Source organism: Megascapheus bottae, chromosome 3, assembly GCF_031878675.1.
Source record: "Megascapheus bottae isolate mThoBot1 chromosome 3, mThoBot2.hap1, whole genome shotgun sequence".
Lineage (NCBI taxonomy): Eukaryota > Metazoa > Chordata > Mammalia > Rodentia > Geomyidae > Megascapheus > Megascapheus bottae.
The window spans coordinates 23,989,981-24,016,527 of NC_143511.1; the positions used below are offsets into that span (position 1 = coordinate 23,989,981).

At 37.2% G+C, this 26,547-nt stretch overlaps 1 protein-coding gene across 10 annotated transcripts in view; it reads left to right on the plus strand.

Annotated features, from left to right (window-relative positions):
• Trpm3 (transient receptor potential cation channel subfamily M member 3) overlaps window positions 1-26,547 on the plus strand; it is a 473,683-nt gene that overhangs the window by 297,838 nt on the left and 149,298 nt on the right. For all 10 annotated transcript variants that reach the window (XM_090329658.1, XM_090329656.1, XM_090329657.1 and 7 more), the window contains one exon: window positions 11,330-11,453. In XM_090329658.1, coding sequence (XP_090185784.1) covers window positions 11,330-11,453 — 124 coding nt within the window. The remainder of the gene's footprint in view (window positions 1-11,329; window positions 11,454-26,547) is intronic.

A 26,547-nucleotide genomic window follows, 5' to 3' on the forward strand; every position in this document is an offset into this window, starting at 1 on the left:
AGTTTTAGGATATCCAGGCTCATATATGTGTGTATGATTTTGGTGAGCCTGGAGGGGGCAAAAGAATCAGTGGAAACCACAACCCATTGTGATTCTGAGGAAAGTAATCTATAGGCCCTGTTTTCAGAAACTACTAAATTTTATTTTTAAAAAATAATAAATTTCTCTTTATATTTCTCTGATGTTAGTTTCCATGCCTCTGTGTATTCTCTCCTCACAAGTGATTTTCCTGTTATCCACCAACATTTTGTATCCTCTGCCACACTTGCTCTTAGAAATTAAATTGATTTGGAAAAAATGTATTTAATATCAATTTCCTTGTTTCTTTCTCCCAGCTGTGCCTGGTTCACACATCTGTCTACCTTGGAAATTCTTCCAAAAAGCACAAGCTGTACCATAAAAAATATGCATATTTGGCAAGATTGGCAAATTTAAGTTCTTACTATATTATTTATGTGGATTTCTTTTTCATATTTTTATTGTAATTAATAGAAGGGTTACATGCTATTTGCCAGATATGAGGTACATTAATTCACATATATTGATACCCTTTCACATGTCTTGATCCCCATTTCCCTCCCCCTCACCCCCACTATTCTTGAGAGCATTACATTCATGTATTTCCTTCTTTCCTTTGCAACTGTACAATCTAGTCGAGTTTAAAGCATGATTCTTTGAAACAGTCCTGTGAAGCCATCAGCCACACTGCTGTAGCAGCAGTCATGGCTAATGCCTGGCACTCAACTTTTCATATGCCTGTTACTTTTTTTAAGCCTCTGAGTGTTCTTCTCAAGTAAAATTAGAGTCAAAATATGGTTTCCTATTATTGAAACAAGGGTAGAGGACCTGACCCTATTGTTTTCAAACTTCAAATTACCCAGAGAATTTTTTGGTATATGTGCTAGTGCTGAGACTTGAACTCTAGATCTGGGTACTGTTGCTGAGCTGTTGTATTAAAGGCTAGTGATCTATTTATTACTTGAGCTTTCCATTTTTTCTAAAACTCAGATGAACTGTTTTCTCTACTGCTGTTAAATACGTTCTGTTGCCTTACTGTGAGATGGACAAATGCATTTCTTTGATCATTTCATTTCCAGAGAGTGGGGGGAAAAGAGAGGGGGAGAGAGAACGAGAGAAAAGTTGAGAGTTAGGGAGAAAGGTTGAGAGAGAGGGAGAGAAAGAAAGAAAAAGAGAAGAAGAAAGAAAGAGAAAAAGAAAGAAAAGAAAAAAGAAAGAAAGAGACAAAAAGAAAGAAAGAAAAGAAAAAAGAAAGAAAGAACGGAAGAAAAAGAAAGAAAGAAAAAGAATAAAAGAAAAAGAAAAAGAAAAAAAGAAAAAGAGAAAAAGAAAGGAAGAAAGAAAGAAGGAAAAAAAGAAAGAAAGGAAGGAAGGAAGAAAGGAAGGAAGGAAGGAAGGAAGGAAGGAAGGAAGGAAGGAAGGAAGGAAGGAAGGAAGAGCAATAGAATGTCTTTATGTTTCCTCCTCCGCCTTTTGAGGAACTCAATTCTGAACTAACCTGGCTGGCATTGGGTCCTGCAACTGCTGTAAGTACAGTGAATTCATATGGCCTCCACTTCTCAGCAGTGCCATTTTTAACTGTCATGTTTGGGACATCCCTAACAGATTTTTCTGTGATTCCTCATGCAATTTTCAGATAATGATCTTAGCCTTATGTGCACTTCTGTACTATATATAGCCTTGTACACACTTGCTGTACACCCTTCTTCTATGAGAAATATAAAAAGTAATATATTAAAGTAAGACTCCAGGCATAACCGAAATCTATACTTTTATCTAGGAAAGCTTCCATTCTGTTTCAATAAAATTTTTCTTTATAACTGTATTACTGGACAAACTGTCCTAGAGCTGGCATATCTGCTTGTTACATGTTAGGAGGACACTTAGTGCAAAGCAAGAATCCTCTTAAGCACAAACCCCTAAATATCTTGAGTAAGCGGTAAATAAATTATCCCTATTAACCCACAGAATCTACAATCCAGCATCTTGAAAACAGACTTAGAACACGGAATCCAAGAAAGATGTGATTTTTGTTTCCATGACTTGTTACTATTTATTAAGGTTTTTACTATGTATGACACAGGAATGACAAACCACATTTATCTTGAGTGCCAACTCAAAGCACTGGGTGTTGGAATGTGCTGAGTATGACTGGGGCCACATCTGGACTGAAGCCACATCTGGACTTGGAGGAAACAGTGCATTCACAAAGGGAGATTGACAAAACCCAAAGAGGCAAAGAAAGGAGTCAAAGTTAATACCCTGAATGTTTACTCCTACATGAAAATCTACATTAAAAAATCTCAGATACTCATATATCTGCAAGACTGCCAGACAGCAATCAAGTAGTAAAACATTCATGATAAAGGGAACAGTTGACTTTGATCAATACTCTAAAACACATCCAGTACAGAAACTACCTGATAACGTAAGATTTTCCACACATGCAAAGCACACAGGAGATGAAGGACAAAAACTTTGGCTATGGGATACTACTTAGATCTGCTGAGGGACAAGTAAACCTCCAAAAATGCTAATGAATAGTCCATATAAAGTAATATTTTTTTAAAATGAAGCAGAACTAATCGCAGTATATGTAGCAAAAATAAAGTTTACCCCAACATCTCATGGCAATACTTGAGTTAAAAGGAATCATTTGACAGTCTACTTAGAGATTGTAAATTTATTCTTCTTTCTTCCCACAATTCCGACCCTCTCTTCCAACTGCACACTTACTTGAAGCTTTGGAATGATTGTGTTAGGGTTCCTGTAGTCAGATTTGGACTTATATTAGTTCACAGATTCTATGAGTTTGCTATGATGATTATCCCTGTCTTATAAATGAGGACACTGAGGGCAGAAAAGTTATGTCATTTACTAAAATAAGGCAACCTCATTTTAGCTGGAAATTTGGTCCCCCTGGGCAGAGGAAGGCTGCCTCTCAGTATGTGTACCATACTGCTTCCTAGGAAGCTGAGACACAATAAATGCACTATCTGCAGGAGGGGAAGTTATTTTGCTTGCCCCTGAGCCAAGTTATTCCAGACATCAGAGGAGACACCATCCAGCTCCCATCTCCTCTCAACATGCTAGTTAACGTCTCTGAATAACTGGTGAACCAACCTTGAAGGCATAGCCGTTGATGACGTATCTGTATTTTGCCTGCCCAGCAATTCTACACATCTTGGTTCTAGCTTTGATTTTGGCTTTTATGCAGGACCTAAAACAAAAACTAAAACAAAAAAAGAAAAAATCTTGCCTGTCCTTCCTTGTCTGGCTATGGGCAATAGTCACTGATGGGATTTCACTTGGCATGAACGCAAAGGATGTGCTTGCCTTAAAATTTTGGCAGGAAAATCTGCCTGGCAGTCCCTGCATTCCTTGGCAATGTTTTACTTTCTACTCCTGGGTATATTTATAACCTAAGGCAAAGAAAAGAAGAGAAATTACATAGAAAGCACTGCTCAGGATTTTATAGCTAAATGTCTTGCTAGTCCCAGCCCAGGGAAGTGTTTGGTAACCCTGACAACCACAGTATCAGCACTACCCAAATAGACTTTTCTGTGAGGATACAATCCACATCTGTGCTTTCCCACAAAATTGAATTTTATTTTATTATAATTAAATTTAAATGTCTTCATATGGACAATGCCTATCACATTGGAGAGCCCAACTCTTGTATTTTTAAAATTGGTTTTGCCCCACACTGGAAACACTTTAATGGCCGACTGATATATCTCTAATGTTTTATTTGACATTACTGCTTTTGCATGGTAATAACATTTTTGTCATCCAATACTGTATATTCCAGTCATTTGACAAAGATTTTTTAACCAAAAGATAAAAATTCCTGCCTTTGTGGGACTTACACTCTAGCAAAGTTAGATCATAAATAAAAATAAAAGCAGAGTATTGGTGGCTCATGCCTGTAATCCTAACTTCTCAAGAGGCTGAAACCTTAGCATAGCTGTTTGAAGCCAGCCTGGGTAGAAAAGGCTGTGAGATGCTTATCTCAAATGCTCATCTGCAGTGCAAAAGCTAAGGGACAGAGCCCAGGCCCTGATTTCAAGTTAGAGTATTGGCACACACACACACACACACACACACACACACACACACCATACATCTTAGAAAGTGAGATAGTGCAGGAAATGATAGAGTTCAGAGGAAGGGAATCAATAGGAAATGACTTCTGACTTCAGTATCTTGATTAGCACTTAGTGAAGATGAGAAGTCGTAAGTAACACTGTCTATGCAGCACAAAAGTTGACTATGTCATTAAGTTTCTTAGAGTAGCCCATTTTGTGAAGTGCATTATGGAAAATGTATAGCATAAAGTTTGTCTTAAAATACAGAGTATCTGGGCTGGAAGTTTGGTCTAGTGGTAGAATGCTTGCCTAGCATGCATGAAGACCCAGGTTCAATTCCTCAGTACCACATACTTAGAAAACAGGTGAAAGTGGTGCTGAGGCTCAAGTGGTAGAGTTCTAGCCTTGAGAAAGTCCAAGGACACTGCTCAGGCCCTCAGCTCAATCCCAGGACTAGCAAAAATAAAAATATTGAGTATCTTGTTTACCATTACCAACCCCTATCACACTGCCAGCTTACGTTTCCTTTATAACATTCCTGCTTTCTGTTTAACCATAGCTGAATTGGGAGTTTAGAGTGAGTGATGGGGCAGGGAGAGGGGAGAGGAGTAAAGAGGAAATTGGAAAAGATAACAGAGCCCTAGTGACTCTTCTCTGTAATCAGATGCCTTGTAGTGTCTGGTTCCGGGAAATCAAACCCCGGGCTTCGTGCATGCTCGGTGAGCACGCTAACACTAGGCCACACTTCTGGCTCTGCCTACCATCTTTTAATACACCCCCTTGGAACTTTCCCTTAAATAGAAGGCAACTTCCATGTAGATTTGCCTGCAATCATCAAGGGGGAGCAGTGGAACCCAATCCATGCATTTCCAGTTATTCAGCCCAGGTACCAAACTTAGAATGAAGAAAACTGCCTTAAGCATAAAAGCCTCAGTCAATAGTTTGATAACCCATGGGCCTCACTGTAGGTGATCTGGTCATGACCACTGTGCCTGATGACCCACAAAAATCATACAAGAAAAAAAATCACATAATAAGTAAATGTGGTTTGTAAACTATGACATTTCTGGAATATATAACCTGCAACTCTGAGTTACTTGATTCTATAGCTGAATATATTCCATCTCTCCTGGCCTCCATAACATAATGTCTAGCACATATTAGGCATCAGTATGGTTTGCTAAATGATTTACTAAAGTAAATATTTAGACTCTTTTATAATTAAGTTTCTCTAATTGTATGCATTTCCATTTGCTTCTTATTGGAAATTTTTGTATTTTAAAATTTTATTTATTCATGTAGTACTGAGGAATCACACTCAGGGCTTCATGCATGTTAGGCAAGCACTCTGCCACTAAGCCACATTCCCAGTTCTCCATTTCTTAAATGTAAGAATTAGTGGTCTTTGACTTAAGTAGAAGAGTCATCTCTCAAGTGACTGCATCTTCCAGTAGGAGAGCCTTGCATCATACACAAAGACCCCCAAAACAGATCATGCTACATATTAAAAAATAGAAGAGGGCATAAGTAATTCTCTTGTAAAGAGCATCATAGCCTCTGGATAACAGCAATGGTTGCATAGGATTTTCTATCTGCCAAGCACTTTTCTAAATTCTTCACATAGGCAACCTCATTTAACCTTCCCAAGACTATTAAATACTGTAATTTCTATGCTTTATGTGTATGTTGGGAGGGAGCAACATATAGATTAGTTAACTGGCACAAGACCTCATAGTAGCTGTTAAATTCAGCTAGTCAGACCCTTTGTTCTTACTAACCAAATGTTGCCTTGATTCTCCCGGAAAGAATCCTTGTAGCTAAACGTTATGGCATCTGACAGGAAGTAGTAACTTTTACCAAGAGGAGGAAGATGGTGACAGGAAGGAAAAGATTGTTGAAAAAAGGGACTTCAGTCAAGGCATACAACTTTTTGTGCCCTTTAGGTGACACTAGCAATTTGCTTTTGTTTCAAACAAATGATAAAGTTTCACTTTTCTTTAAAGAATCAGAGATTCTGTGTGACTTGATGTCTTTTTCAACATCAGATTATGGTGTTAACAGGGTTTTAATGTATGTAAGTAAGGCTTATCTCATATTATGGGTGGAGAGAGCCTATGTGGGGTCTTTGCAAGGACTCCTCTCAAAGTTCGTTAATTAACCTAAGAAAGCTCCTAGAATCTTATTGAATTTAAAATGCAATTTTTTAATTTTCAATTCTAGGAACAATAAAAAAGAACCTTGATATTTCAGATAATTAGATTTATTGTAAGAATAGTATTTCTACATGTGGGATGCTTTGCCAGCATTTGAATAGAATATTAATTGGAAAGTGTGGGTTTTCTTGGTTTTCCTGAGCCCTCAGTACACATTGACTGATTTTTAAATTACTCTGTGACTCCTCTAAAAAAACTCCAGATCCTAGGTGCAGCATTTAAATGGAGGCAGAAATGCCATAGATAGATTTTGTTTGCGTAAATTAGTATATTTCCTATCACAAAACCCTCTAAATTGAGATGCACCAAAATAATGCTGATACATATGGGGCCACAAATTAACCATTTCCATAAATACTATCGCTTTGTCAAGGATCCAATCCTAAATTGAAATATCATATACTATGACCATGTTTTACTGTCAATAAATTTTTGAATCACTATTCTAATGCCATAAAAAGAAATCTAACATGAATGTATCTCTAAATTTGTTGATGTTTAAGTATCAGTCAAACTAAATTCTGCTATGTTTATAGAGAGGGGGAAAAGCACAACAAAGAACTACTAAGATAGGAATTTGAAAGAAAGTCATGATCCCCAAATCCTAAGAAATCTGGCTGCAAAAATAAGAGTCTTTAGGGGAAGATATAGCAGGCTTTTGTAGCAAAAGATAAACATTCAGTACCATATAACATAAGAAAGAAAAAAATATTGGGATGGGGAGGTAGGAATTTAGAAGAAAACAATCTACAAGCTACTAAATGTTATTAATCACTATCCTCATTTGCAAGTTTCTCATTATTTTCCCTAAATTTGATTTTCCCTAAATTTGATTTTCCCATTTTCTTCAGTAGTTTCTCATAAATAGACATAGATATACACAAACATACACACACATATATATGTATGTACACATATATGAAGGAATACCATTTGTCTACATCAAGTGGAGCTTAGTGTTATACCTGCAATGAAGAAAGTTAATAAATTGAAAGACAGAATACATAGGAAAAGTAGACAATGAGGACAAATCTGAAGTCAGTTAACTCAGCTCAGACACTGAGTCATCAAGGTATGTGAACAGCACAAATCACTAAGCCTCCTTCAGTCCATTTCCTATTGTGCAAAAAGGAATTCATACCCATTTGCTTCGAAGACTGTTAAGAGAATATCCCCAGAGCCCACTGTGTGTGGAAAATTGTATCATATTCCAGACACATGTAGTATTACATGAGCTCTTATTCTTAAAGGTGTTATTAAACTTCTGTTAAAGGCATGAGATCTAATATCTGTCATTTGATTGTTAAGAGGGAAGATCTGCAAACACTGGAAAGCTCCAAAAGGCAGAACAGCACTGGATACCATTTCCTCTTGATTCTGCTGAAGGATGGAGAAGACCTGACGTAGGAATGGACGGCAGTGACTAGATGCTTAATAGGCATAATGAAATGCTTTCAATAAACCAAATCACTTTTGCTTTCAATAGACCAAATCACTTTTGTTTCACTTAAAACCATTTCTGTTCCATCATAAGAGGTATCCCCTTTAGACATAGCAATCTACTTCTCGCATTCCAAACTTCTTGCTGCCAAATGGTTTAGCCAAAGCCACAACTTTTGTCACTGTTGAAATTGAGACTCAAAAATATCAAACTCTTTCAGCTCTGCTAAGCAAGTGAAAACCACAAATAGGTAAATTGCACATCATTTCTTGATTTTTGCAAAGTGGCAGATTGGATGAAAGTGACACACCAATCTCTCAAACAGTTAATGACCTCAGGGAATTCAGATTTCATTACAGTTGGTTGGCAATGGAAAACAAATTTTGAGTTGTTATAAAAATTAAACACCTGCAGATGAATGATTAGACCTATCAAGTGGCTAATCAGAAGCCCTTCTGTTGTTAGTCATGTACAACATTTATACACACTTGCTATTGCAGACCCCTCTAGACTCTCCCACATGGGCTACTTATCAAGTAGACATATGCCTGGGTAAAGGTGTTCAGATCTTGATTCCTAAGAAAGATAACTAGTAACACAAATTCGATTGGGCCATGTTCCTGCTTAAATCATTCATTAGTGTTTCATTTCTTTGGAGACATGACCCCAGACCTTACAGACAGAAATGGCTTATTCCTGTAAATCCAATACTTAAGTGGATGAAGCAAGAGGTTTAAATGTTCAAGGCCAACGTAGGCTATATCAAGACCTGTGGAAGAAGGGAAGAGAAGAAACAATGGAAAGAAGGGAGAGAAAAAGGAAGAAACAAAGGAAAATCTCCAATTCAATCTCCAAAGTTCCCAAGGATCCTGGCTCTGATGAACTTCTCTGTAAACCTAGTCTTGTCTTCTGCTTCCATTAGCTCTCCTTGTTAGTCTTTCCATCTTAACAAATACCTGAGCAAAATGGGTGGCATTGATCAAGATTCATTGGAATCACACTCTGACATGTTCAATTGGAACTCTTTGTACAACTACGTTAAAAAGTTTTTAAAACAATAAAAAAATTATTTTAACTCAGTTTTAGCGACATCAGTCTCTGACTAGTTGACTGTGATATTTTGGATCTGTAGTGAGACATTATGGCAGGATCGTGAGGCAATGCAAAATTGTTCACTTTGCAGATGGAACAAGAAAAAAGTGAAGAGAACAAATGTGGCCTGAGTCCCATCATCTCCCTTGAAAGCACATCACCAATGATTTTAAATCTCTCACTAGAAAACACATTTTTTTACTACAAGCAAGGGGCCAAATCTTTACCATGGAGGCCTGTGAGGAATAGTCAGAACCTTTGTATGTTCCCCAAATTAGGTCTCTTTATGCTATTTTATCTCTCATTACCCTGGCTCTCACACTATCTCAGTGCTAATGTTCATTCACTATTCAGGGTTCTTCAGTACTTCTTCAGAGGATCCACTAAATTATCTATTACAGGCTTTCCTACTTCTCTACCACTGACAGTCAGAGCTGAACTCTCACGCATGTTTTCCATGTAACTGATTGAACATTGGCAATGGATGTATCCCTGCAAAATGCCACAGTGTCTGGCACAAAGTAGACATTTACATGGACCAGTCATGTGAATGTCCGTTCACACTGGTTAGATGGATGACTGCATGGCCACAGCAAAGCCTGTGAAGTAAATGTGATAATCTTGACAGATTTATTATCCCTTTGTCTCAACCTTATCAAGGCCACTCTCTTTTCCTAAAAGTGTACATTGTTGATTCAAATCTCCCCTGAGGAGGAGGACAGGAGATGTAACCCAGCCCTCTATCCAAATTAGTGAATTTCATGATCCATGATACAGTTCTGTCGAGGGGAATGTCACCCTTTTGAACATAGCATCCAATCTAGTGGGTTCGGGGAAACCCCATGCTTTAAAACTCCCATCTTCCTTTCCTTGCATCAAGAAAATTTGTCTTGCTTTTACATTGAAGGAAAGATTCCCAAACTAACTAGTGGTGGTATGGCTCAAATGGTAGAGCTCTAGCCTTGAGAAAGCCCAAGGACAGTGCTTAGGTCCTGACTTAAAGCCCCAAGACTGGCGAAAAAGAAAGGAGAGGCAATTTGATGGAGACCTAGGATCTGGTTCTGGTTCTGGCTCTGGCTCTGGCTCTGCCATTTATTTGCTCTAAGATCCCAAGCATTTGACCCTTTTTCAATAAAATGTCCTGCCTGTGAAATTATAGAAAGATATTTGGGTTACCATTAGCACCAAAGAATTTACCATTTTATCTAGGAATTGCTGCTGCTTCAGCAATGAAAGCAATGGGTGTGTAGAAAAATATTAGTCAAATTATAGTCATTTTGCCACTGCTCCTTGAGAGCAATTTTATCCTCCTGAGTTTGGACAGTCTCTGTTAATAAAGAGTTCTCATATGCTGTCATTTGATGACTAATGAAAGAGCCTCTTCTCACCAGGCTGGTAAAAGGAGTTAAAAATTAGCTGTGATTGATCCATGTTCAAGACAACATAATTGTGCGTTGACTGCATACGATGCATCCCCCCTTTATTTTTCTCTAGAATGAAAAATGCTTTTAATAAAGTAGCCAATATGATACTTCCTAAGGGTCAAACTTCTCTGTAACAGAGTAAAACCTTGACATAAATAATGAGGACTAACTACCTAGAATTTTAGAATAAACTTAACTCCTACTTCTGTTGAGTAATGTTGAGATGTAACCTTTTCTCCCACAAATAGAGGTAACATTATAATTTATAGGGAAATTATACAGTATCTTATGAAGGTATAGATGATTAATTCAAGGCATTTTTTTGGTGCTGGTCCTGAGATTTGACCTTAGGACATATGCACTGTCCTTGAGCTCCTTTTGCTCAAGGCTAGTGCTCTACAACTTGAGCCATGGCTCCACTTCCAACTTTTCTATGGTTAATTGGCACTGAGAGTTCCCAGACTTTTCCAACTGATCTGACTTCAAACTGTGATCCTGAGATCGCAGCCTCCTCTGATTAGCTAGGATTATAAACGTGAGCTATCATCATCCAGCAAGGCATTTTTGGTCACGCAATTTTAGGAAGAAAGTGTTACAGGTCATACATAAAAAAGAACAAAGAGTAATGGCAACAAATGAAACCTAAATCAATCTACTTACTCTACTTGGTTAGGTTTTGAGACATTTAAATGGATTCATTTTCAACAGTACATCTCTTGAAATTATCAGTCAAAATAACTATTATGAGAAAAATACAAAAAGAACTATGTCCTATTTCAAACAAATCCTCAATGCTTTTCTGTGTCCTATATTATTTCTATTCCACAGTAGTCTTGTTTCCAAATAATAGAAAGGATTTTGAATGTATCACAACAAAGAAATGACAAACAAGTATCTGAGCAGTTGCATTCACTGAATACTTTGATTTCACAGTGTATCATGAGTTGAAACAGCACAGTGTTTTCCACAACTGTGTAAAGTAATGTGTCAGTCAAAGTTAAACCAAAAGTAATGTCCTAGGGTTGACCTGTTTAACCTTGGTCTTCATTGCAGGCTTATCAATGAATCTTTGAGGGACCAGTTATTAGTGACTATACAGAAGACTTTCACGTACACTCGAACACAAGCTCAGCACCTGTTTATCATCCTCATGGAGTGCATGAAGAAGAAGGAACTGGTATGTAAGTCTCTGGGTCACAGCTCCCCTCCACATTCCCTAATGTGTTCTTCTGTTTCACCTCATTTTCTCTTTCTGGCTAAGCATTTACAAAACACCCGCAAGCTCCATTGGCTCCAGTAGTTTATTCCCCTAAATAGCTGGGTAAGGTTTTTTTTTTCTGTCTTGATTCTAATGAAGTGTTTTCAGCAGGGTGTTGGAGTCCATCTGAGTGCTTCTGATTGTCTCAACCAAATGAGCTGAAGAGGAAAAAAAAATAAGAGGTTTCCTCTTGGCAAATGCCCCAGTAAATCTTCTCTTTGGTTTCAGCCTTCACTCTGCTTATGAATCATGAATCATGAATGTGCTTTGTGGGCTCATCTATACAGATGGAAAAATGGAGACACGGACCCTAAAATTACTCAAAACCTCTATATGATTTCTGAAGTGCCCGACAGTAGCTACTAAAACATTTCCTACATCAGAGCAACACGTCTTAGAAATGTGCTGTAATAAGGGAACTCTGTTGGGTAAACAGAAATAATATTTATTTGGCACTGATATATGCCAGCCAGAGTGCTAAGTTTTTCTGTTATTCCATGCCTTTGCAACTGTCATGAAGAGAGGCACAATTATTACCGTCATCTTATATGTGAGAAAATGCAAACTCACTGGGGTAGCAAATAAGAATTGGGGCTTGTGGTGGCTAATTTCTTTGAGAAATATTTTTATTCAGAAATTGTCTCACTGAAGCCAGTATGGTGAGTTGACCACTCTGGGTGAATTCCTGTCAAGCCTCAGCAAGCAGAGATATTTTCCTAGGTCAGTTGAGCCCAGCTAGTGAAAGAATTGTTAAACATTTAGATAAAGAATTGATTAGATTAAGCATGAGCCTCTCCAGAGAGCACCCAACTAGTCTTTGTGAGCCTTCTAGAAGTTTCCCATTGGGCTGGAATGAGAGGAATTGAGAAACAGCCAACTCTAATCCTTGAATGTCTATAGCTTGACTATCATATGAAGATAGAGGCAAAACAAGCACTGCAGAATAAATGATGCTGTCATCCCAAATGTGACACTAATGTAGCTGGCTCTCAGCTTATCATGCTTTGTTCATCTAAGAAAGCATCTCTAGGGCTGGGAATGTGGATTAGTGGTAGAATGCTTGCCTAGTACACATGAAGCCCTGAGTTTGATTCTTCAGTACCACACAAACAGAAAAAAAACTGGAAGTGGTGCTGTGGCTCAGGTGGTAAAATGCTATCTTTGAGCAAAAGAAGCCCAGGGACAATGCCCAGGTCTTCAGTTCAAGCCCCAGAACTGGTTTAAAAAAAAGTATCTAAAACTTGAGCTTCCACAAGCCACAGGAGGGATTTTTCTCCCAAGTTCTGATGATTTGCCAAAGTTGAGGCCATAGTGAAGATACCTTACTGGAACTGCAAATCTCAGCAGCTTTGCTAATTTCCTGGAAATGCACTTCTAATAAACTCCCAGGAACCACTTGGAGGTCATAAAACCAAATGAGGCTGAATAAACTTCTCTGGGCATTTCACAGGATGGTTCTGCAGGATTCTGCCTTGTGGTTGTCATGTGGCTTAATCATGGCCCCTGCAGAAAAGGTCAGCTGCATTTTAATGTGAGTTAAGAAATATAAAGTACTGTATTCCTAGCTGCAGGCTAAGGAAACCTATTCTGAGTAAGCAACAAGTTATCACCTCTTCCCATCTGGACAGAAATGTTAGAAACTGTTTCAAGTCATAATTAAAATGAAAACACTTTGCATTTCTGAGGAACCGTGTCCACAGACAGCACTAGATGCTTTACAAATGAGATGGACTCCAGGTACCAGCTTCTCTTTTTACAACAGCATTACCTCCCTTAGAGCAGACAAGTGGTCAGAAGAGCTATTCAGACTGTGTTACTGAAGAGTGTCTGTTTAGTGGGCTGCAGAGCCTATAGCCTGAAACACAGAAGCACTGAGTGGGAATTTCTCTGTTTTTGTACCCTTCGGGATTTCTTTGATTTTCTTTAGAAACATGGTCTATACTGTTACTGTCTTGAGGTCAATCTAACCATTTCCAGATTCAGCTAAGGAGTATTTATTTTATGACTGGTGTTGACATCTTTTTTTTTCTTCAGCATCCATTTAATACACATAGTGAAGCTCTTGCAAAGTAAATACCCAATTGCTTTGAAAAATACAGGCATAGGGAGCAGTGTAGTCTCCTGGGAAACATATTTTTCTGGGTCCTACATGGTTGTAAATGAGCTAGCTGATCATGACATCATCATCCTGTTATTCCCTACTTGCTTCCTGTAGGTATGTAAGTCTTGAGGCATTTCATTTCTCTGCTTAATCAAAGCCAGTTGACTGTTTTGGGTTTTTTTTTTCCAGCCTGGTGTTTTATTAACACTTACGCTACATCTCCACTTCTAAATGAAACTTTCACAGACTTTTTTGTTTGCCAGGCTGGCTTTGAACTGAGATCCAAAGATCTCTGACTCCTGAATAGCTAGGTTCATAGACAGCATCTGGCGAGACTTTTTGTCTTCTGAGAAACCAATGTTCTCCCGTGAAACCAACCTGTGACCTCATTCCATTTATGTCTTTGCATAGAAGAATTTTTTCTTAAACAAGATAAAGTAATGGCATTCGCTGGGAGGTGGATCAAGCTAGAGTGAATCGTGTTGAGTGAGATAAGTCAAGACCAAAGGAACAAAAGGCATATGGAATCCTTAATATGTGGATCCAAACAGTACAAGGGTGATGACTCATATCTGGGTACCCAATATTAAGGACATGGTCTTGGAGATATAAATATTACTACATAGACATAAAAATGTATGATGGGCTATATACTCTATAATGTTTTATTACAGAGACTTATGTATCTATGACATACAAACCCTCAGCTTAATTTTAATTATGTTCAAAAATCTAAGTGCCAGTGATTATATATAGAGATTCCCTTCTTGAATACTTGTTTGTTAAACATGACTCTGGAAATATGATATAAAAATCTAGGTTAATAAATTCTTTAATTAAAAAAAGAGGGCCAACTGACCATGTACCCCATGGGGCAACTTTTTATGTGTAGAAACCACAAAACTTCTTCCTTCTGGAAGGTACTGCCAAGTCCTCTTTTTCAATGACTTCCTCCCAGAATTCCTGCTTCCTGAATTCCTCCAGAGCCTCTGCTATTATCACTGCAAACCTACCAGCCCCATACTGGGACAAGCTCACTGGTAGATAAGGACTGATAGACTCATTGTTGTATATACCTTGCTACTTGGTGGCTCTCAAGAAATTATAGTGGCCCATAGCGGTAACCCAGACCCTTGTTCATGACCTTCCTTGTCTAGGCTGATAAACAATAAACACCTTGTTCTTCTGTGCTAGATGCTTAAACTCCTAAGAGTTTATTTTGTTCTATTTGTACTCCTCAGTTTCATCACTGCTGTGGCCAAATATTCCATAGAAATAATTGAGAGGAGGAAAGATTTAATTTGACCCACAATGTCAGAGGATTTGATTCATAGTTGCCTGGTCTCATATGCAAAATATGGCAACAGAAACTTGTGGGAGAGGATATTGTTCCCCTCATGGCAGATAGAAAGCATTGATGGGGGGGAGTGTGACTAGGTGTGATCTGCATTGTGGCACTCCCACACCTACTTCCTCCAACTTACCTTCCAAAGTTTTACCATCTCCCAAATAGTGCCATCAACTGGGGAAACAAGCGTTCAAAGCATGTGCATCTAGAGAACATTTCCTATTCAAACAATTTAGGATGGTTGATCTTTTCCATTGTTCCTCACCCAGGCTTGGGCAATGTTTCTCTGGTGTGAGTGGATGCCGCTCCTAATCCAAACCTTGACAGTCCATTCCTCCCTCCAAAGCTTTCCCTGCACCTGTTCTACCACTTCATTAACACTAAATCTGAACTTGGATTCCAAGCTTCTCCCTACCTCAGTCTCCTGAGGTCAAACACCCCAGAAACCTATGTGGGAACACATTTAAAAGTGTAGTTTCATTACCTTATGCCTTGAGGATCCATATTTCTATTCTTCCTCACCTGACTTCTCACCCACCTCTATTTCTCTGCTCTGGGTACCTGCTTCTTTGTATCACCCTCAAAGCTGGGCCCTTTGGTTCAAATCCACCTATGACTTCAATAATGTTTTGAAATCCTTGTGTTCATCCTTACTTAACAGTCCTCTCTGTTCCTTACGAACCTCTTTATATTCTTTTCAACTTCCCCTCATTATTTTTATTTACTCTTTTTACCTTTTTAGTTTACTTTTAAATTATTTCCAAGTAGTTGTACAAAGGATTTCAATTTGAAATCTTGATTAATGTCACCCCTTTTATCATTCTCTCCCATCCCTCCCAACCCCATCTATCCCTTCAATCTTATATTTTAAATGTTTATCTTTTGCTAGTTAACTTCTTCCAGTGTAGGAATGTAGGGGATGTTTATGCATTATATTTGCAGTTAACCCCAATTTTTAAGTCTAATATAAATTCACTGACATTTTTGCTTTGTTATTTTGACTCTAATATCAAAAGGATATGTTTCTATATTTGTCTAAAAATTGATTGAAATTCAACTTTCATATGATATCAGCTACCCATTTAAAGGTATTAAGTCAATCTCCATATGAGTAACTAACTGGTTCTATATCATTTAATAAGTGGTCCATCTTTATGAACCTTCTGGTTTTCTTATTCAATGTAGATTTATAAACTCTGATATATAGTAGAGCAAGTAATCTTCCAATAATCCTTTTAGGATCAGCAATTACATTAGCCCTCTGCTCACACATGAATCTTAAATCAACTGGTTAAACTGCACACACACACACACACACACACACACACACACACACACACACACACACACACACCTGAAAATACATTGAGTCTAAAGATTCAACCTCCCCTTGTTCAACAAAAGACCTGTCTCTGACAACAAAAGAAGGGGCTGTATATCGATGGCTTACAACTGTAATTCTAGCTACTAAGGAGACTGAGATCTGAAGATTGATATTTGAAGTCAGCTTGGGCAGAAATGTCTGTAAGACTTATATCTCTGATTAACCAGCAAAAAAGCCAGAAGTAGAGGTGTGACTGAAGTGGTAGAATGCCAGTCTTGAGGGAAAAACTAGTACCATGGAAAATTATAGCAATTCTCCTTCAACTCCTTTGAAGTTTTCCTGTTAGATATGTTATGATTATACTACTAGGCTCATAAAGCTTTAAAAGTAGTTATATTTCCTATATTTCCTTTCTTTTTTATTGTAGTTCTTGTTTTGTGAGCTATTTTCTGTTACAATTTACTGACCAATTTTTTCCTAACAAGGCTTCTGTGCTTGTCTTTTTTTCCCAACTTTTCTATACCTTGCGTATTACATGATTTTAATGGTATATAGCTTTATTTCTATAACATATTAGAGGCTTTAGTTTTTAGATAGTAAGTTTGCCTATTTACATGTGTCCAGTCATGTTTACATTCAATATCCTTTTAACATTTTATTCCTTCAAAAATACAGTCCCATCTACTGATTCTCTCTTAAGTACTTGACTATTAGACCCCTTTGTGTTTGGTAATATCATATACCTCCTGTTGACTTCCAACAATAACCTCTTTAGAAATTATTCCTAAAATTCTACTTGTGACCCTAACCTTTCTCTCTTAATCTTCATAACTATGATTTAAACTTGCAGTTGAATGTCTCTCTTGGTTACTCCACTGCTCCTTCAAGTTTTACCTGTTCAGAAACAAACAAAATCAATCTTTCTACTACCCTCAAATTCCTTCCAACCCCACACTCCACAATACTCCACTTCACTTCTTGTTTTCTTGGCTCTTTCCTTTCTTTACTCTTTCCTTCTCCTTACTACACAGCCACTCAAACAAATATTGCCAAGTTATTTCCATTTTCTTCAACATCTCTCATCTTTGCCTCCTCTACTTTGATTCCTCTTATTACCATTCTTCTTTGTGTTCACTGGAAACATTGTAATTATTTTACTACCTGCTCTCAGGAATAAAAAAATAACAGAAACTTCTAAGCTTTCTCTATACTGGTCATTTGGAGTTGATTGTGACCTAAACTACTTAATGTAGCTGTTTGAGATCTTCCATGATCTGACTTTTCAGTCCCATCCTATTTCCCTACTGACTTAGATACTTGAAATTCCCTTCCTATTTTCCATCTAAAACTTCTGTCTTTTCTGTTGCCATTTATACTTTGCACAAACTATATGCAGCTGCAATCATCCAATGAAGACATCTCGTAATTACCCACCATGATTATCAACAGAAAAGAACATGAAATAATTTTACACTTGCCTGGTAGTTTATATCTAGTCTGCTCCTTGGGAAAAAGTATTATGCATCACTGCTCACATAGGGTCCCTGACACAATTCATTTTATGTATAACCTCTGGTAGGATTCATGGTTATAATAACCTGGATTAAATAGTAATTATTTTAAATGAGATGTCTGGCAGTGGCAGATAAGACATAAAGGAGAGAGATTTTAATAATTGCCTGTTGAATTTACATCTGGAATAAATGAATTTTGGTCTTTGCATTTCTCTTACACCAATTAAATCTATTTTCTTTTTTTTTTCTTTTTTATATGGTAGGGCTTGAACTCGGTGATTGAGAGCTGGCCCTGAGCTCTTTTGCTCAGGTCGTACACTCTACTACTTTGTGTCATATCCCTGTTTTTAGTTTTCTGATAATTAATTGGAGAAAAGAATCTCATGGACTTTCCTGCCTGGCTGACTTTGAACAGTCATCCTCAGATCTCAGCCTCCTGAGTAGCTAGGGTGACGGATGTGAGCCATCAGTGCCCAACTTCCAATTAAATCTTCAGATGCCAGATTTCCCTCCATAAAGCAAAATATTAAATCTATAATAATACTAGAAGATAAAAATTAAAAGCACTAACAGTTTTGAATATAACATCACTTTCTCCAAAGTGACTTGCTAGTATATCTGTTAGGAAATACAAGGAAAAATATCTGGATTTTATCCTTCTTATCTCAGAGTCTAGAGCATTTTGTAATTTTTAGCCGATTACTTCAGAAATAGCTAAATTGTCACTATTTTTTTACTGTACTTGTAGTTTCCAAAATAAGGTAATCAGCGAATGATTTGCTCTGGATTTGTTTTGTATATAGCATAATAATTAACATACACATGGACTGAGTGAGAAAGGGGAAAGAATAGCTTCAAATAATAACTTGTGATCCAATTAATTTGGTTTTTTATTATAAAGACAGCATACCGAAAGGTTACAGTTACATAGTCAGGTACTGAGCATGTTTCTTTTTGAACGGTGTCATTCCCTCTATCATTTTTTTCATATATTTTTATTGTAATTAATAGAAGGGTTACATGATATTTGCCAGATGGAAGGTACATTGATACCCTTTCTCATGTCTTGGTCCCCATTTCCCTCCCTACCACCCCCACCCCTCATCTTGTTTTCCCCCCTTCCCTATCCAATTTCAAATAACCAAATACAAATATATCTGATATATCATATAACGAAGTGAGATACTGTAACAATATGAGATAACCAAGGGACAGCAAAAGAGATGAGAGATAACATCGTACCTTAAGGACAACAATCATTCATTATATGGCTTTTGTTTCTATATCCTAGAGGTCCTTTCATTTAGCAGAGATCTGCAATAGAGCAAAACCTTGATACATAAGGCCATATAGTATGATGCTAAATGAAAAGTCCCTCTATCATTTTCTTCCAGTGTTTTTTCCCACTCTGCCCCCCCCCCCCGTCCTTCCTATGATGGATTCATTTCCAATATAGTGTCTATTGAGTCCCACCATTTCTGTGCTTCCCTTTCCCCTTCAAATTAATGTTATATTGTAACCTTCTGACTACTTCCTGACTGCTTCATAGCCTTTACAGTATGGTTACATGGCCATCTTATTTAATTCCCTATGGCTTTTTCTCATTTGCAGTGAAGATTTCAAAATCAGGAAGCAAGCATAGCAATGATAGTAGTTAAGTGCATTTCTCCAATCTATCAACTCAAGATGCAGAAGAATGAAAACACACTTATCTTTTTCCTTAAGACTCATCAGTTAAAAGCATGCAAAGGCAACAGTCTGTCTGAGCTGCCAGTTCTGGGCAGTTTATAGGACAACAGAAATTATTTTCCTACATTCAGGAGGCTGGAAAGCCCAAAATAACAATGTCACCTCGATCAGGGCCTAGGGAGGGCCTTGGCATCCATGTTGCCTTGCTGCTGTCCTCCAAAGGTGGAAGCTTGTCAACACAAGCTCTCTAAGTCCTCTGTTATATAGACATCCATCTCATTCCTGAAAATCCAGCCTTCATCCTCTCCTTACTTCCCTATCCCTCACCACCATCACCTTTGTGATTTAGATTCAGAATAAGAGGTTGAGGAGACCAAGATATTCAGATCATAGCAATTACCTGAATACCCACAAGGCAACATGAAGGAAGGTATTTTGGAGACATATGGCACTTGATGTCTATCTTTATTTAGAACAAAATGGGAATCTAACCTGAGAAGCTAAACTCGTGGGTGTGGTTACTGATCTTCTCTGGCAGCTGGAGCTGTAGAACCTTATTATCATGGCACTCTCTCTTATATAGGTATACCAAGGACATAGAAGATGTGCTAATGGAATAGAAAGCAAAGAAAATTTCACCTTTTGCATCCATTTTAGACAACTTCTTTGTGGGTAGTGTTTAATACTGTCAAGCTTTTCCTCACTCTTAAGCTGATTTTCCTATGGATTCCACATAAACCCTCACTTTTAAAAATCTCTTTGATACTTTTTACAGTTTACTTTTTTCTTCCATCATTTCCTCTTCTGTTCTACTTTGTAAAGATATTTAGAAGTCAATTTTTGTTTGGGGTATTTTTTTTAATCTTTGAGTAGTCATACAAAGGATTTGCCTTTTAACAAACAGTTTATGAATACACTATATCTTGATCCATGTCATTTCTCTCAACATTCTCACCCATCCCTCCCCTACCCTTGCCTTCCTAATTTTGTATGAGCTGTGTTGGGTTCTTAATAGCATTCTCTTCCTCTTCTCCTCTTCATTTGTCTACTCTTTCCCTTTGACCCCACCCCTTTTGAGTAGCCACTCCCTGGTGTTTCACTTTGCTGAAATTTAATTTTGCCTTAAAAAAAGTCAGTGCTTAAACTTTTGTCCTTTCATTTGCTATTATGACAACTAATACCATTCATCCAACCTTGCCTAAGTTATTCTAATTCTGCATATTTTCCTGTACCCTGTTAATTAAATATTCTCTTACCAATCCATCTTGTATATTTCAGGGTCTGGCAAATCTTTCTGCCAAGAAGATCGTATTTAAGATTTTACATGGACTCTTCATCCCAGCCAAATTCATCTCCTTGGAATTTTTTTATTTTCTAATTCTTTGCTTTTATCCAAGTTTATAGTATCTCTTTATCCATACCTATCTACCATACTCATATGGTTATATTTTGTATGCAGACATACCCACAAATGAAAAAACAGATACACATATATGTACACACATAGCTGATACATTATCTCCGTTATTTATAACTTTTGTGGTGTTTACTATTTAATTTCTGTTATTGGTGTGTATATCTATCATTTCACATAAGCTATTAAGAATCAAATCTGTTTCATATTCATCATTTAATGAACTTGCCCACACTCACTCATGTCTAATAGTGCTTAATACAACATCATTATATGTAGAAGATACTAAATAAATCTGTTTAATGGATGAGTGAGTCAATGAATAGTGAGATGACTATACATTAATAGAGATGATACATATATAGCAGCCATAAATTTCATTAAAATCTCTACTCACAGAAGCACAGCTCCTAAGGGAGTTATATGGATTTAGTTTATGGACTTATATTTGATTCAAGCCCATCTGCTTAATTCTGTAGAGCTGTAGGAAACTATGAAATCTAATAATCTTGAGGAACCAGCTTTAAAAATGGACAAACTTAGATTCTTATTATGATTCATAATTCCAGTTGCTTACCTTTTATTAATTTCCAATCCTCAGCTTTAAAGCAGAATGAAAATAATACCCTTTTTGGTGGTAAACTGGAGGTCAAAATCTCATGGACTTCCTTACCTGGGTTGGATTCAAACCATAATCATCACATCTCAGCCTTCTAAGTAGCTGCTTTGATTCCTTTTTTTTTGCGGGGGGGGGGTAGGTCATGGATCTTTACCTCAGCCCTGGGCACTGTCTGAGTTCTTTTCCTCAAGACTAGTGCCTTACCAATTTGAGTAAGTGCTACTTCCATTTTCCGGTGATTATGTTGAGGTTAATAAGTTTCATGGGACCTTCTGATCGAGCTGACTTCAAACCAAGACCCTCAGATCTCAGCCTTCTGAATAGCTCTTTTTTCAATCCTAATAAAACAAACATCAATATAACAAAAATTTAAGCCTGCTATAAAGTTTTGCATGTCCTATATTTCCCACCGAATGTAAGGCTAAGAAGTTGCAAGATATTACAGAGCTGTCCATTTTCTGCAGAAGGTTCCTGTGTTGTAGAGATGAGAAAACAAGGCTGTTGTCTGTGGCTTCCAGGTGAGTTACAGAGTACCTAGATTCTACTACAATCCAATGTTGCTTAGTATATTTAGGAGCAACTTTCTATATACCTTCCCATAGATTGATGAATACCAAGCAAGCATGACTTCTAAATGAAGACTTTTCATCTACTTTTGTAGATAGGTATCCTGTATCTGTGAAACAAAGGGCAAGATAGTTCCGCCCGAGAAAAGTACACGTTTATCAAACCCTTGACAGCCTGATCACAAGATGCTCACTGTGGCCTGACAAGCTGAAGACTCAGCAACATGTAGGAGCTACTCGTAAAAACTGCCAGTACCATTTCTGTCCTTGATTTCCAGGACAGCTAAGCACTTCAGCGAAAGATGTACAGCTTCCAGGGAGCACTGAACATTATACTTACAAGTCGTAATTGTTGGATATCATTACAAGTATTCTACAGGTAATGACAAGGAGAGATTAAGGGTGACCTGTCCATGTCAATCCATATTCTGCATTAAATCCCAGTAATCACCAAACAGTAGGAACATGTCAATGCCTTCTTTAAAGAATCACAACAATGGAATGACAAAGCCTTAGAAAGGCCATAGCTAGAGACCTGCTCATTATTCACCATAATAATGATGCAACTGACAGGGAAATGTGATTGCTGCTACTCATCCTACATTTTACGATAACAGCCAGAATTATAGTAATAGTATTGTACCATAACTATCACCTGTCAGTCAGCTTCATACAGTTCCATAGCACATTTCCATGCTATATCTGTACAAATAGAGCTTGAAAATTATAGCAACTAGATCTAACTCACTTAGAAGATACTTTGTGGGGAGTTGTTCTCTGGAATGTCTCCAAATTAGTTCAGTGTCAAAAGATTTAATCCAGAACTTGATGTTAGGAACATTGTCAAAACAAAGGCATAAAACTCTTGATCAAAACAGAATCACAGGTCACCATGAAATAATTATTATTCATTTAAACACACTGACAACCACAATAACAATCAAAAGACTTCAAAGGCAAATACAAAAAGCCACACAGACATAGGGAAAGTTCTTCCACTTCAGTAAAAAGATTCAGTGATCAAAGGTCTCAGTAAAGCCCTATTTCTAATTTAAAATTTTTAATTCTCCAAGAAAACCTTGTTTAAACGCAGCACCAGAGCACAGACAGCAACCAGCATCTGCTAGAAGAGGCAAGGGTATGCTTCAATGTTTCTATCTCTGATCAGTGCCTGGGGTTCATTTAGAGAAGATGTGGGCCTAGACTGTCAAATGTGTATGAATCTTGCTTCTGTAGAAGCAAATTAAACTTCACATATGGTTGTCAAGGAAACAAAAATTATAACATTTACTACAGAGAGTACAGGAGGAACATGGCATGCTTACAGTGTTTTCCAACACACAATGGCTTACTCATACATTTGTGGAGCTTCTCAGACTTTCTAAAGATTAAAATATCACTATTTGAGGTAAACGGATGATGTGGGCCTGGAAATCTATCTGCCCTGCTTCAGAGCCTACATTTGTCATGTGATACACAATCTTGAGTATTACAGGGACAAGTCTCACAAGCCTTAGTTTTGTCCTCCAGAAAGGTGATATCACATGACCCAAATTGTAACCTGAATTACAAGCACTAAAGGAGTCAATATATGCAGAGAATATAGTAAGCAATTAGTGGATAATTTATTAGAAGTAAAAACATTTATATAACATTTTATATTTTGCAAATTATATGTTCAAACCCACCTTACTGAGGTCAGTTTTAATATTTTCACTTTACAGATGGGAACCAAGATTCAGAAAAAAAAAAGTCCAGTGTCATTTAGCTAGTAAGGCATAATTTTAGACTTTAACCAAGAACATCACTGTGGAAGTGTTGAATTGTTTCCAGTTGATGCCATCTTAATTCCATCCTAAATGTTAGATATCAATAAGTTTAGTTGACTTTAAATGGCCGCTTTCTCTTTTATTCCTGAAACAATCTGAACAAATGTTTTCTTTTGTGACAGAGTCTTGATATGTAGCACTTTATCCTCTAACTAAATATGCATCGCAACAATTATCTGCCTGCCTCCTGAGTCCAGACACGCACCACCAAACTTGTTTTCAGAATGACTATTAGATCTTCAGATTCCTAGAAAGAAAAAATTTCCTTGTTATTTTCCTGGAATATCCTCTGCTGCATTGTCACAAGGCTGATATCTGTATGAGGAAATGTAAAGACAGTACACAGATCAGTCTATATTCTCACCAAATGTCCACTGAAATATAAAGGGAATTTGAAAGGAATGCCACATATCCAATTCCTTTTCAAGATAATACCACCTTTTATCTTAGGATGGTTTATAATGTATTATAATGCAAAATGCTTCTAAATATCAATACATTAGGGGTACTGGAAAAATGTAGTAAGTTCTCTCTTTTACTAAGAAAAAATAATACAATAAAGATAAACAATATATATATAAACATTGTTGAATTGTTTTCCCATTAAGAACTGACTTACTGAATAATATAATCAACAGAATATGATAGACAAAACAGTATATACCAAAATAACTTAAAGTTTATATTTCAAGTCTAGGCAAGTCCTCCTTGAGAATATAGTGACTTGAGGTTATATATCTTTACTCTGAATTCTGTTTATCTTATCATGCCCACTAAAGAATCCATCTCTGCATCGTCAAACTCTGCTCCAGCTCACACATGACTGCTGACCAACTGACTTTTTTCAAAGGGAAACTTATAACCCTTCCTCCAGTGTGATCATGAAACCACACTGTTCTGTTTCTGAGAGAAAGAATTCCTACCACTGTTTGCATAGATGCCTTCAAGTACAAGGGCAAATCATTTTTATTTGCACTTATGGTCCATTTTCACATGTAAATGAAGCAAATGGCATAAACATAAAGCAATGGAGAATAAGTCTAAAGTTTTAGTGGGGAATCTTTGAAGGAAAAGAGCTAATTGTAGAACTAATACATAGTGTGACCAAAAGTGAAGATTTTACAAGACTGACTGGTTTAGAGCAATCATTTTCAAAAGTAAGTTTTGTGATGTAGCCTGACATAGCAAATCCTCCAGTGTACCTGTAGTCTTTCAAGTATAACTGCTCTTGTCCCTTGTATACAAGCTGTCTAACTTAATTATCTAAAAAGCCAGTGGTGTCCTGTGTCTAGGATTTTGTTCTGAATGTACAACAGTGAAAAACATTCTCCCTCAATAATCTTCCATCAATTTTTTGTCCTCCAGGCAAACTCTTCCTTGGTCTTTTCTCAAAAAGCTGTAGCAAAAGGTAATTTCTCTCAAGGTAACTGGTGATGGCTTCAATGTGATAACTAAGAGAAGATACTTGGTCAAGATTCATGGTTCTACTGATGTATAGATATGTATGTGTGTATACATATGTTTACATATATATACATTCTGTATACTTATATATGGAAATGGAAGTTGATTCAGGAAGATTAAAATATATGTGTGGAATGACCACAAGTAATAAAGTCCCTACATCAGTTATTTTGCAGATATGATCATCAAAACAATTTCTTACAGAACTAGACTAAAGACATAGCAACTGCAGAAAAATCCTACAAAAGGACAGTCTTGCCATTGTTCTAATTAGATTTGTTTTCTTTTCACTGATTTGAACTAATAGACCATGAAAAAAATCCAATAGGGCAGGGAACATGGCTCAGTGGTAGTGTTTGTCTAGTGTTTATGAGGGCATGGGTTCCATCTCCAGCAACACACACAAATACCGAAATAATGAAACAAATAAATGCCAGATTTTAACAAGTCATTATCTCTGTCCTCCAGCTACTGCTTCCTCTTCTCTTGGTAATTCTAATCACAGCAGGTAGCATTTATTTAGTCTCATATGTTGTCTTATGGAATCCTTACAGTGATCCCTCCATAGCAGGACGGCTTGTCTCTTGTTTGACTGACACATGCTAGTGACTCAACATGATTGATTATTAATGACAACGTGATTATTAATGACAGCTCTTTCACATCCAGAAGCATCCTGACTTAAATGACATGAGATGACATGGATACTCTTCAGTATGTTCTATATTTTGCAGAAGAGGAAACCATGGCACAGTAATCTCTCTAGCTAAGGGCAAAATATGGATTTGAACCTAAGCATAAGTAAAAGACTGTGCTCTCTCAAGCCATCTTACATTATTAGGTTACAAAGCTCACCACAAACTGCCATGTAACTTATTGGGGGTAGTTATTTTTGTGATTCCTGAAAGCCCTAACACAATTCCCTAAGGCAAGAATGTCAAAAGGGAGCCCCATCTTCATATTTTATACTACTAGATCCTCACTGGATTCCCCAAGTATAAAGGAGAAGATCCTCTAGCATTTGTATGTGTATCATACTGAAGAGATACAAGTCTTTGAATCCTTGTTCAGATATTAAATGACTGGGTCTCATAGCACCAGGAATCTCTAGGGAATCCTGTAAACCCTCTGAAAAGATATATGAC